General features: G+C 43.3%; 1 protein-coding gene across 1 annotated transcript in view; it reads left to right on the top strand.

Annotated features, from left to right (window-relative positions):
• The first annotated feature begins 227 nt into the window (after nt 1-227).
• MTNR1A (melatonin receptor 1A) overlaps nt 228-14,541 on the top strand; it is a 31,307-nt gene continuing 16,993 nt past the window's right edge. The window contains exons 1-2 of the mRNA XM_038559197.1: nt 228-299; nt 1,937-3,155. Of these exons, the coding sequence (XP_038415125.1) occupies nt 228-299; nt 1,937-3,155 (1,291 nt within the window). The remainder of the gene's footprint in view (nt 300-1,936; nt 3,156-14,541) is intronic.

The following is a 14,541-nucleotide window of genomic DNA, read 5'->3' on the forward strand; positions in this document are numbered from 1 at the left end:
CAACGAGATACCACTACACACCTGTTAGGATGGTTCAAATCTGGAACACTGATGATACCAAATGCTGATGGGGATGTGGATTCATCACTGGGGGGAATGCAAAATAGTACAGCCACTTTGGGAGACAGGTTCTAAACACACTCCTACCATATGCTCCAGCAATAGTGCTCCTTGGTATTTACTCAAAGGAGCTAAAAACTTATATCCATACAAAAACCTGCGCAAGGATGTTTATCGCAGCTTTCTTCATCATTGCCAAAACTTGGAAGCCACAAAGATGCCCTTCTTCAGCTGAATGGGTAAGTACACTGGGGTCCATCCAGACAATGGAATATTACTCAGCATTAAAAAGAATGAGCTATTAAGCCACGAAAAGGCATTAAGGAAACTCAAAGATAGGCTACTAAGTGAAAGAAGCCAATCTGACAAGGCCACATACAGTGTGATACCAACCATAGGATGTTCAGGAAAAGCCAAAAACTATGGAGACGCTTAAAAGGTCAGTGGTTCTGAGGGATAGGAGAGAGAGGGGAAAACAGGCAGAGCACAGAGGATTCTTAGGCAGTGAACATAGTATAATGGTGGAGACAGGTCATCATTAGACAATTGACCAGACACGCAGAATGTAGAACACCAAGAACGAGCCCTACTGTAAACTATGACTTGGGACAGCAGTGGTGAATCAGGGTGGGTTCACAGATCATCCTAAATGTACCACCGCAGTGTGGGATGTAGTTAGTGGGCACGACTGTGCATGTGTGGGGATGGGGATATATGGGAAATCTCTGTACTTTCAGTTTTGCTGTAAGCCTAAAACTTTTCTAAGAAATAATATTTAGTAATTTAAAAAAATCCTCTTATTCAACTCATTTAATGTGTCTATTAATTTCTAAATTCCTTCCTCAACGCTCTCCTCTTTTGTGAACTCCGCATTTCACTTCTGCATCTCCCCTAGGCATGCACAGCCCATGCTGCCATTTGGAGGGGAAGGACTATGAGCATAGAGCCCAGTATGTAAGACACTTCATGACCAAGTACAGTAATGAGCACAAGGGAATTGATCTCAAAGAGAAAATGGAAGCTGGGGTACCCTGGGATAGGCGTGGATTTATTTATTTCCGTAATAAGTACTAATCTCTGGCTGCTTTATTGAAAAGTTCCAGGCTGCTGTTGTCTTGTCACACTTCAAATTTTTTTGGAATCATTTCCAAGACCTGGTGGCCAGTAGTTGCATATTGAGGTCGCAGAATTCCTGGACACCTTCAATGGCCAAGTGAAGATGTTTTTAAAGGTTACAGGGTGAGTATGCGCCAAACATAAACTTGGGGGTCCACAGGGAGAGAGAGCGCGTGGGGTGCCTAGAGGTGTCTAGGATCTGTCCTACTCCGGAAAGAAATCTGCCAGAGAATATCTGCCTCTGTGGGTTGTTGAAGCAAGACTGCGGCTCCTATAGAACTAGTCGATCCACTGACATTTGAAATCGAGATGAAAAGTTGATATAGTTGCTTTGGATCGGCCTTCCAGGTGCAATCTTCCGTCATCTCAAGCTGACATTTCAAGCGTCCTCATTCTCCTTCTGACTACCTGGGGCAGCAGCCAGAGGCATGCACAGGGGTTGGGGACAAGAACTTGGAATTCTTGTAAAAAGATTTTATTTAAGTCATTCATGAGAGACGCAGGCAGAGGGAGAAGCGGGCTCCGAGGTGGGACTGGATCCCAGGACGCCGGGATCACGACTAGGGCCACAGGCAGACGCTCAACTAGTGAGCCACCCGGGTGCCCCAGGAACTTGGAATTTATAAATTGGATAACTTCTTTCTATTTTTAATTGAAAGGTAGTTGACATACACGGATGTGAAGGGCAGCGTCCAAGAAATATCAAGATAAAAGGAGCTCTAGGGGGGAAGATCATGGAAATCCTGGCTGGCCCCTGCAGTCCGTGGGGTGGGGGCGGGCGCGGGGGGAGCTGGGGAGCACGGCTTCTGTGTGCCACACCCCCGGCCACAGTGCCTTGGCTCCCTCCGCCTGGGGCTGCCCGCGCTCCCGGCCGCGCGGTGCGAGCGGCCCCCGCACGGGGGCGCTGTGGGCACGGGCTGCGGGCACGGCCCCGGGGGCCCCGGAGGCGGCAGGTGTCCGCGGGCGGGCGGGGGCTGCAGGTGCGCGGTCCCGCCGGGGCTACAGGTGTGGGGTCCCCGCCGGGGCTGCAGGTGCAGGGGTCCTGCCGGGGCTACAGGTGCGGGGTACCCGCCGGGGCTGCAGGTGCGCGGTCCTCTCCAGGTGTCCGCGCGCAGGCGGGCCGGGGCTGCAGGTGCAGGGGTCCCGCCGGGGCTACAGGTGCGGGGTACCCGCCGGGGCTGCAGGTGCGCGGTCCCCGCCAGGTGTCCGCGGGCGGGCCGGGGCTGCAGGTGCGGGGTCCCCGCCGGGGCTGGAGGTGCGCGGTCCCCGCCAGGTGTCCGCGGGCGGGCCGGGGTTGCAGGGGCAGGGTCCCCGCCAGGGCTACAGGTGCAGGGTCCCCGCCGGGGCTGCAGGTGCCGGGTCTCCGCCGGGGCTGCAGGTGCGGGGTCCCCGCCGGGGCTACAGGTGCGGGGTCCCCTCCAGGGCTACAGGTGCGGGGTCCCCGCCGGGGCTGCAGGTGCGGGGTCCCCGCCGGGGCTACAGGTGCGGGGTCCCCGCCGGGGCTGCAGGTGCGGGGTCCCCGCCAGGGGCTGCAGGTGCGGGGTCCCCGCCGGGGCTGCAGGTGCGGGGTCCCCGCCAGGGGCTGCAGGTGCGGGGTCCCCGCCGGGGCTGCAGGTGCGGGGTCCCCGCCGGGGCGGCGCGGGAGGAGCGCTCGCCAGCGGGCGGGTGCGGGGGCGCGGGCAGGCCCCGCGGAGCCCTGCGCGGGGGCGGAGGAGGGGGCGCGGCGCTGCGGGCCGAGGGCGCGATGGCGGGGCCGTGGGGCGCGGCGGGCGGGCCCCCCAAGGGCAACGGCAGCGGCAGCGCCCTGCTCAACGCCTCGCAGCGGGCGGCGGGCGGCGGGGAGGGCGCCGCGGGGCCGCGCCCCCCGTGGGTGGCCTGCACGCTCGCCGTGGTCCTCATCTTCACCATCGTGGTGGACGTCCTGGGCAGCCTCCTGGTCATCCTGTCCGTGTATCGGAACAAGAAGCTGAGGAACGCAGGTAGGGGCTCCGGGGCCGGGCAGCCCCCCACGGTCACCCGGCGGCCGCCCCCGCCCCCGCCCCGCCCCCGGCCACCGGCCAGAACGCGGCCCGCTCCCCCGCTGTCAGCTTTTGCTAAAGTGAATTCTTTATTTAAAAAACCTGAGGACTTCGAGAGCTTTTTCCCAACAGAGAGAGACAGAAGCTTTTCCTTTAACTTGCTGTCCGTGGAGGGTTTCCCCCCTTTCTCTTCTTCCTCCCCACCCCCAGCCCCCCACCATGAAACGGGGGGTCTCAAGTCCCTTAAGGGACCGAACACTTTGCCAGAGTCAGTTTCTCATTTTAGGGGAAAAACCCCACTGTACAGTGATCAGCTTCTGAGGTTTATTGGATTGAGAGACCTCAGATACAGGTGGCAGAAAGTTCCTCAGAAAGGCCTTCCAGATTGGGGCGCCTGGAGGGCTCAGCGGTTGAGCATCTGCCTTTGGCTCAGGTCCTGGGATCGAGTCCCACATCGGGCTCCCGGTGCATGGAGCCTGCTTCTCCCTCTGCCTGTGTCTCTGCCTCTCTCTCTCTCTCTCTCATGAATAAATAAATAAAATCTGAAAAAAAGTCCTTCCAAATCAGATTAATGAATTTATCAATGGCTTGGCTTGACATGTAATTTGTCTTCCCTTGCTTTGTTAAAATAGGAGAAAATAAATAAGGCTGTGAAATGAGCTTTCCTTTAGTTTTGTTGTCAGGAAAGTTTTCAGTTTTCAGAGTGCTTGAAAAGACTCCCAGGGCTCCCACACATGATTGTTATTCCTTCAAGCTAAATAGGTTTCCATTTTAAAAATAGAAATGTTTCAGTAAAGAGTATATTTACATATAATATACTACTAGAGGGGATTTTGTGTTCCAGTTAAACTTGCTTTATCCTCCAGGCAATGAGTTGAAATTGGTTTATCTTTGGTGGGAGACCAGGGATGATTTTCCATAGGACATGGGATGTTCAGATCCTCAAGAGATGATTAGGTGCCGAGTTCTTTATTTAGAAGCTGACATTTTGGAGGTGGGGGCAGAGAGAAGGAACCTTGCACTTGTACCTCTGTCAAAAGTAGTATTTTTGTTCTGATAAAATAGTTGATCAATGCTGTGATTTCCTTTAGCTCTCTCCTGGGAGGGCCCTCCTTTTCACTATAATACTTGGAATAGGGAGTCGTTTAAGAATTAACTTGATTATTGCCTGATAACACGAACTGAATAACCTTATTTCACATGCGATTGGCTTAAGCTAGAGAAGTTCTGCCTTCAAGAGGCTCTTTGAAGAAACATAGGCAGGAAGCTCCTTGACACAGTCTGCGTGATGAGCTTTTGAATCTGACACCAAAAGCTACAAAAGCAAAAATAAAGAAGTGGGACTAAATCAAACTAAGAAGTTTCTGCACAGGAAAGGAAACCATCAATAAAATGAAAAGGCAACCTGCTGGATGGGAGGATATGTTTGCAAATCATATTTGATAAGGAGCTAATATTTAAAATAGACGCAGAACTTATACACCTCAGTTGCAAAAAATTTTTTTTATTTAAAAATGGGCAGGAGATCAGAATAGACTGTTTTTTGAAAGAGAGAGAGAGAGAGAGAGAGCGTGCACTCGAAAGAGGGGAGAGGTGGTGGGAGAGGGAGAGAGAATCCTCAAACAGAGTGAGAGGACTCGGGACTCAATCCCTGAGATCAGGACCCAAGTCTAAATCAAAAGTTGCTCAGTCAACCAACTGAGCCACCCAGGCACCCATGAATAGAATTTTTTTTTTTTTTAAAGAAGACATCCAGGTGGCCAATGGGTGCATGACAACATGCTCAACATCTCTCATCATCAGGAAAATGCAAATCAAAACCATGAGATTCCACGTCACACCCATCAGATTGTTATTATCAAGAAGAAGTCACAGTGTTGGTGAGGATGTGGAGGAAAGGGAACTCTATGCACTGTGTGAATTGTTGGAATGCAAACTGGTGCAGCCACTGTGGAACAATATGGAGGTTCCTCAAAAAATTAAAGATAGGACTACCATATGATCCAGCAATTCCACTTCGAGGTATTTATTCAAAAAACCAAAAAGATACCTGCATCCCCATGTTCATTGTAGCATTACTTACAATGCCCAAGATACAGAGACAGCCTAATGTCCATCGACAGGTGAATGAAGGAAAAACATATATACACATACACACACACACACACAAAGTGCAATATATGTATATATACACATATATACATACAGAATGTAAAATATATACACATACATATATATGCACATACATAAAGAAGTTGCATATGTATATAACATTCATATATATAATATATATATATATGAATGAAATCTTGCCATTTGTGACAACATGGATAGACCTCGAGGGCATTAAACTTAAGTGAAATAAATCAGAGAAAGACCAATACTATATAATCTCTCTTAATGTGGGATCTAACAACAACAAAAAAGAACCCTGCAAAAACCCAAGCTCATAGATACACATTGATGGTTGCCAGGGCCTGGGGGTAGGGGTGGGAGGATGAAAGAAACGAGTGAGTTGTTTTGCTTTTGGTTTAGTTTAAGTAAATTGGGTGAAAAAAAGAAAAAGAGGGTATGAGAAAACACAGAGCTGTGAGCATGGTTTAAGAATTATCTGTCTTGGGGTGCCTGGCTGGCTCAGTTGGAGCATGTGACTCTTGATCTTGGGGTTGTAGGTTTGAGCCCCATGCTGAGTGTAGAGACTACTTAAAAATAAAATCTTAAAAGAAAAAACAAAAGAATTATCTTTTTCATCCCCAGGAGCAAAGCTGTGGGGGAAGCCTGCTTTCTCATTATGGCTGATTTCTTGCCAGTCCCTTCTATCTCTGGGGTCTGGGAGTGCTGGCTCTGCTTATGACAGGTTAATCTGCTTTGCAATCTCTTTGTTGCGTTACTGATTATTTTAATTCCTTGGACCAGGGTTTGATAATAGGACTTTTGCTGTGACCTGTCCAATGCATTTCTTTGTTCCCCCGTACAAACAAAGAGGCTTCTTCCCTTCTAGCAATAAAAGCAGTTTCCTGTGGGCCAGATACAGTTCTGAAGGCTGTTAACTGAATTTTTGGGGAAGCCCAGCGGTGGGACGCCACTGCTAGCCACTTCGCAAAGGAGGGACTGAGGACACTGATTGGTCGTGCATACTCTAAGAGGTAGAGCAGGGAATAAAATTCACAGAGTTTGCCCCTAGAGCTCATTCTGCTTTGTTAGTAGCAGCAGCTCCAGCACTTGGGAAGTTTGGATCTTGCAGGAACTTCCATTTAAAAAAAATATCCACATGCCTGAAATAATTCTACTTCTGTTTTATGAAAAATAATTGTAAGAAGTGCACCTTCCAAACTACTTTGTATTCCGTTCATGTGCTAAGCATTTTTTTAGTAGGGAAATCTGTAAAATACATTTCTGTAGCTAACGGGGAGACCTGTAGTGAGCTTTAATTTGTGAAGCTTTTGAACTTTCATATTTGTGGAATTGGGCTTTTTATTCAGATGTACCACTGTTGCGATTCAAACCATTTGAGGCTCCCTAGGATAGGTGGTAATTTGAAACGGATAGAAGTAGCTTATTCCAAGGAGTTTTGGGGATGCTTATCAAAAGTTCTTATGATTGGTCACTTACTTTTTCCCTTCCAATTAAATTATCGTGCTGGCATTAGGGATAAAAGATGCAAAGACGAGAATAGAAGAAATGACATAAGGAAATAAGAATGCTAAGGCATCTAAGCTTTGAACTTTCTTTTGGAAATCTAGTATAATGGCAGGATTATTTATCCCCCTGCCCTGCCTCAAGAGAGCATATTGACATTTGACTTCCCAGAGAAAAAATTCAAAATGGTTAACACCCGTGTCTCAGGGACACTGGTCAATCAGAGCAGACACAGGCGTCAAACGCCCATCAGGCTCTTAGGTGCTGGCCGAATGTCTGCTCTCTCCCGTCCACATTTTGATTCTAGAATTGATACTACTGTATTTGCTCCTTCTGAGTAAATTTCATTGTATAATAACGGGAAGATTCCTGCACTGGAACACTGCGATTAATATCTTTGCTCTCTGCTCTGTGATCTGAGAAGTCGGTTATCCAAGTCTCTATTTTCCACATTTGTCAAATACAGAAAATACCTATTTTCTTAGCCTCACACATGTGGGAAAGGATACCTTGCATATGGAAAATAGTGCATGCTTTGAAAAGGACAAAGTAGGTGATGTTATGCACTTTATCTAGGTATACCTAACAAAAGTGTGTTAAAAACAACTTCAATTTTTTAAAAAACAGATTTATTTATTTAGAGAGAGAACCAGAGTGTATGGGAGGAGGGGCAGAGGGAGAGGGAGAGAGAATCTCAAGCAGACTCCCCACTGAGCACAGAGCCTGAAGCAGAGCCTGACATGGAGCTCCATCCCAGGACCCTGAAATTATGACCTGACCCAAAACAAACTCAAGAGTCAGATGCTTAACTGACTGAGCCACCCAGGCGCTCCAAAACAACTTCTTTTGTTTTTGAAATCTGTTAAAAACCATTGAACTGTAGACTTATAATTTGTGTGTTTTTCTCTATGCACATTATGCTTAAGTAAAGGTTTCACTAAAAAAAATAAATAAGCAAGAGTCCAATAATATCTTGCCTATTCAAAATTCACTTATCTGGCCATCTAACCTATCTAGAATACAGCCAATAAATGGAAATAAGCAAAAATAATAACAGGCTTTCTCCTATAGCTGATTTGTTTTTAGAGAACTGTACAACAGTGAGGCTAGTGTCCAGGTTTTAAGCCATAAACTAGGGGGATGACTGACACATTTAGAGGAACAGCACATGTGGCCAACAGCATTGGTTGAAATAGATTCATTAAAAGTAGGTCTGAGAAATTAAACAAATACAACCTTTGGGGGGCAAGTTGTTAAGAAGTAAATAGCTCTGCTCACCATTAATTGCTCCTGAAAATAGCATAGCCCAATGATGTATTTCTTAATTATGATCCTGAGCAATCAAGGAAAGGTCCAACCCCATATGGTGTGTTCTGTTTCTGAAGATAGGGCCACCATAATATTTTAGAGAGATACTTAGCTGAAGTACTTTATTATTATTTTTAAATCTGGTACATGGGGGGGATTCCTGGGTGGCTCAGTGGTTTAGCACCTGCCTTTGGCCCAGGGCGTAGTCCTGGAGACCTGGGATTGAGTCCCACATCAGGCTCCCTGCATGGAGCCTGTTTCTCCCTCTGCCTCTCTCTCTCTCTCTCTCTCTCTCTGTCTCTCTGTCCCTCATGAATAAATAAATAAAGTCTTTTAAAAAAAAATCTGGTACATGGTGGGTTAAACTCTCAGTATTGTAAGAAATAAAATGACATAAAAAGTTCCCCAGAATGACTGTAAGACTGGAGCATCCACGCTGTGTTACGTGCTTGAGTGTAACTCTTGTTCCATGCCAGAGTGCTTGCACTTGTTTCTCTCAGGCCTACACAGTGTTATCTCTATTCATCCTGCATTTCTACTCAGAGAAGCTGCAATGAGTATGGAGGGAACATGGACTTAGGGCTTCAGAGATCTGAGTTTAGACCTGGGATGGCCTAGGGCTGTTTTTAAGCTGCTTAGTCTCAGGCATGCGTGCCAGCTTAAAAAAGACTTTTTAAATCGAGGCATAACACACACAGTAGAGTGTACAAAACATAAATACACAGGCTAATGTATTTTTCCTTATGTATACACGCATGAACATCACTTTTGAGAAATGAATTGACGGTGTTGATAGATGGAAGCATTATTATTCTCAACTTGAACTAGAATTTATGCCAAATCTAAGTACTGGAACCACCAATGTCAATTTTTCTCTTTTACTATCGGCAAGCAGATGGTTGTCTGTATTGGGTTTGGCTCTTTCTTTTTTTGTAGCCATTGCTCAGATAACGAAGGCTGAGGCTCACTGCCTTCTCATGACCTGTGGCCATGCTCACATCAGGTCACTAGTACTCCAGGCTAGGTCCCATTGAATGTGTCCATAGCTACCTTGACTGAGCCCTTGGCCATTCTGTTCACTGTATCCCGGCCTTCAGCTTCTCTTTGCTCTCTTTCCTTCTGTCCCTTTGCCTTCTCTTTTTTCTTCCCTTCTGTTTCTTACTTCCCGCTCTTCAGTGGCTTTTAATCACCATCATTAGTTTTGATCTCTTAGTAGAGGTCACATGTGTATCTGGTTCCTAATTGTATCTGCTGTGCGTCAGCAAAACAGATAGTCTTGAACTTATAAACATATTATATTTCAGAAATTCACTGATAAATGTCTTAAAAGAATATATGATATGATATTTTGGCTTCTGTGCTGGCCCACAAAATCATTCAAACCACAATATACTGAAGTAATTCTCAGAATTGCTGGGTCATCTGACATTGATGAGTTCCCAAGAGGAAGCTGCCTTGTTCTAAGTTCTGACCGCCTTGGGATCCTGTGAGAATGGGGAGGAGTGGTGTGGAAGGGAGAGATGGAAGCTTCCTTTCCTAACTTAGAAATGTCAGGACAGAGGTCAGGGGCAAGGCATGATGAAAGAGGTGGATTTAGCAACAGAGATGGGGGGAAACAAGTATAAGTGTACCCATGTGCTCACAGTCGAGTGCTCTTGTGTTAGGGACAAACATTATCAGGTCCTACAGGAAAGTGTGGGAGGAGCTTGGGAAGAGAATGGATCCAGAAACTGGACTCCAGGTCTTCCTTACTGAATGGATTTATAATTGTAGATAAGTCGTCATCTCCCTGGACTGTTTTTGCATCAGTAAAATGATGGGGCTGAACAATATCTATGAGTCCTTTTTGATTCTGGTATCCTTTTGTTCACACAATTATTAAACTCACAATGAAGCTGGAGATTGGCTTGCAATGAAACCGACTAGCAATAAGAACTATGGGTACATTAACACAGACACAGCCAGTGATGACAGACATCACAGACCTAGGAAACGGTGTCCTCATTAAAGTGTGCCTCCCTTGTCCTAAACCAGCTGGGTCACTTGTCTCATATCTTCTGGATAAAAAGACCATCTGTTTTCCCTGTTTTATTTCCCAAGAAATGTACACAAATTTTAGAAATTTCCCATCTTGTTCTTCCTTCTTGGAAGAGAATGAAGTAACCAACTACTCAGAAACAACGGGTTGGTCCTCTGTGACTTAGGCAGGTTCTTGTGTGTTTGGGTAGGAAGAGCTTGGGGACACACTTATGATGAGCTGACTGTGGTGTGTGTGACTGAACAGTCCTCCTGCAGTCAGATAGGCTCTTCTAGGCCAGCAGTGACCCCTTCAAAATGTAACCACTCAGGAGAAGAGCATAAATTGGCAGCCAGCCTGGCTATTCAGTTTGTGGCAACACACATCTAAAGAACAGGGGGTTCACATGAGTGAGCACATCACTCTCACTTAGGTGTTCAAAAGTGGATGGAAGATAAATCCTTCATCACATTATGAAACAAAGAATCAGACAATGTCTCTTGCAAAATCAATTTAGGATGTCTCTATTGTCCTAAAGGTGACTAGTTACATGATATACTGGTGATTTAAACACCAGGGCTCTGTGGGATTGTTAAAGCCAAAAGCATAAAACAAAATAAAATATCTGTGTATGAACCAATTGCCCAAATCCCAAAAGAAAAAGAAAACACGTTTTGGACAATACTGTTGAGTCATTTTATCCTTTCAGAAATCTTTCTTCATAAAGATTCAGTTTGGATCCTAGAGTCTCTTCTTACTGTAAGTGACGCTTTCCTGTGATTCACTTAATATCCATGGACACCAGATATAAGGGAAACAATTGTAACAAAAGTCTAGCTTCTGAGACATGGGCAATTAGAACAGATAGACAGTATTCATCAACAATCTGCTCTGGTGTCTTAATTGAAAATCTTAACTTTTTGTGATAAAACTTTAGTCTTTTTAAAGTAGTTCTGGTCCTTAACTGATTTTGTAAAACTTGCTGGTCATCTTTTGGTGAATATTTCCACTTAAATTATGAGTATTTTATAGCACCCTTTCAAGCTAACTCCAGTTATGAAAGCAATATAGTTTTTCAGTCCTACAATTTTATTTTTAAAATTTATTTATTTGCATTTGGAACATTTTTCCAAGCTTGAGAAAATTAAAGTAGGAAGTTGGTGAAATCATAGTTTGTGGTTTACTTTTCAGACAGCTATTTTGATCTGATTTCTGTAGATGAAGTAGAAAAATAACTTCTTGTTAAGAATGTATAGCACTTTGTGTTTATGCACATAGAGTAAGTCTCAGTTTTCAAAGTACTTACCCACATTTTGTTTTATTTGTCCTTATAAAATCTCCTTGGGTAGATAAAAAAAAAAACTAAAGCCCCCAAATTCACAGATAAATGATCACTATTTCTTATTCCAGCACACAACCCAGTGTGACAGTGGAAGGAGCACAGGGATTAAAATCAGAAGACCCAGGCTGAGTCTTGTATATCTGCAATACCTTTATTTGTACTAAGTGTTGGATCTAGTTACTCAGTCTCTCTGAGTCTTGGTTTTGCCATCTGTCCAGCGGGGTTCTTTCCTCACAGTGTTGCTAGGAGGATGGATTTAGATTCTGTTCATCCATCTACCTGTCCTTCTACCAATCACTTTGAAGTTGTAAAATACTACAGAAATGGTATTATTATGTTATTATTAGTATATGCTCTATAATTAGTACTTTTAATGTTATCTTTATTTTTTTAAATACCCATTTTTTAAATTTATTTTTTAAGCAAGTGGACGATTTGAACAAGAAGTGAAATCAGTCAGAAATGAAACATTTGGGATCTAATTCTCTTTTGCAGTATTATGGAAATTACACAAATTCTCTTGTCACTATTTTTCCTTTCATAATAGACATTTTCTCCTCACAGCAAGTAGGATTCAGATTCTGCTGTTTCAATATCTAGCCTTTAAGTGGCTGATTATCTAAATATCCAAGCTGTTCTCTAATTTAAAATGAATTAGCTGTGGAAGCTACAATAAATTTCTTAGACAAGTATGTTACTGTTCAAAAATTATGACCTACCTGGATGTACAGACTTAGAAAATGATTTCAAGCTAATAAAGTCAATGTATAATGTAATCCTCAATCTGATAGAGCTCTTGTTGGTACTGTTGATGTTTTCCTCTTATTACTCTTCATGAGATTTGCAATTATTGATTCAAGGGAATTTTTTATTTTTAGACATTTTATTGATTTTTCCCCTTGCATTCTTAGCCACTGTTTAGTTTCATGACTTTTTTTTTCTGGTCTGTGTAATATATTATTAGAGAACTCTAAATTTTATCCAAATTTGCCAAAGTAATCCTCAGATTTAGCCTGGAAACCTTAGGATAGTGGATTAGGACTCCTATACTTCATTAATTTGGGCGTCTATATGATTACATTTGGATCTGATCTTTGGTTCCTCCAGCTATTTATAAGTATCAATTTCTAGCATTAGCTTAATCACAGGTAAGATGGAGCTTATTTTTGCTAGCTTTCACAATCATTTTTCTCTTGGCAATCCTGAAAGTTAACCAAAGATAAAATGTCCTAAATTAAACCTCCTGCATTTAGTTCTTACTAACATTTATGGCTCTGTTTTTAAAAATATCTGCTTTTAAAAATATCTGAAAATATCTGAATTGAAAATAATTCCATTTAAAATTGCACCAAAAAGAATAAAGACTTAGGAATAAACTTAACCAAGGAAATGAATGCTACAATTTGTATGGAACCACAACAGGTCATGAAAAGCCAAAGCAACCTTGAGAAAGAGAACAAAGCTGGAGTTATCACAATCCTAGATTTCAAGATATAACATATAGCGGTGATAATCAAAACAGTATGGTACTAACACATAGGTAAATATGTGGCAAGGTAAAGGTAAATAGATAAATAGACACATAGGTAAATGGAACAGAATAGAGACCTCAGAAATAATCCCACACTTATATGATCAGTTAATTTATGGCAAAGGAGGCAAGAATATACAGTGGAGAAAAAAACAGTCTCTTCAACAAATGGTGCTGTGAAAACTTGGAAGCTACATGCAAAAGAATGAAACTGGACCACTTTCTTACACCATACACAAAAATAAACTCAAAATGGACTAAAGACCTAATGTGAGACCTGAAACCATAAAAATCCGAGAAGAGAACACAGGCAGTCATTTCTCTGATGTTGACCATTGTAACATTTTCTAGGAATGTCTCCTCAGGCAAAGGAAAGAAAAGCAAAAATGAACTATTGGGACCACATCAAAATAAAAAGTTTTTGCACAGAGAAGGAAGCCATCAACAAAGCTTGAAGTCAACCTACCAAATGGGAGAAGTCATTTGCAGATGATACATCTGAAAAGGAGTTAATATCCAAAACAATTTAAACAACTCAACACCAAAAAAAATCTGAATAAAAAATGGACAGAAGATCTGAACAGACATTTTTCCAAAGGAGCCATCCAGATAGCCAATAGACACATGAGAAGATGCTCAACATCACTAATCATCAGGGAAACGAAGATCAAAACCACAATGAGATAGCACCTTATACCTGTTAAAATGGCTATTATTAAAAAGAAGAAATAACAAGTGTTACTGAGGATGTGGAGAAAAGGGAATCCTTGTTGCACTGTTGGTGGGAACGTAAATTGGTGCAGCCACTATGGAAAACAGTATGGAGGTTCCTTAAAATATTGAAAACAGAATTATCATACAATCTAGCAATTCCATTTCTGGAATATTTATCCAAAGGAAAAACACCAGCCTGAAAAGATATATGCCCTATATCCATTGCAGCATTATTTATAACAGCTTAGATAGGGAAACAATGTCAGTGTCCACTATATATATGCACACACACAAACACACACAGAGTGCAATATTAATCACAAAAGAGAATGAGATCTTGCCATTTGCAACAACATGAGTGGATCGAGGGAATATTACACTTAAGTGAAATAAGTTAAAGACAAATACGATATGATTTCACTTAATGTGGAATCTAAAAAAACCAAAACCAAAACCAAATAAAAACAAAACAGAAAAAGACCCATATATATAGAGAACTGGTGGTTGTCAGTGAGAAGGGAGGTGGGCCAAAAGGGTAGGGGGAGTGGGAGGCACAGTGGTCCAGTTTGGAATGAATACATCACGGGAATGAGAGGTACAGCACGGAGAGTGTAGTCAATGGTATTGTAATAGTGTGTGGGGACCGATGGGAGCTACACTTGTGAGCACAGCACCACATACACAGCTGTTGAGTCACTATGTTATAAAGCAGAAACTAATGTAACATTCTGTGTCAACTATACTTCCATTGAAAAATATACCTGTTTTAAGAAATATCTGCTTTGGAAGTCATTTT

Source organism: Canis lupus, chromosome 16 (assembly GCF_011100685.1).
Source record: "Canis lupus familiaris isolate Mischka breed German Shepherd chromosome 16, alternate assembly UU_Cfam_GSD_1.0, whole genome shotgun sequence".
NCBI lineage: Eukaryota > Metazoa > Chordata > Mammalia > Carnivora > Canidae > Canis > Canis lupus.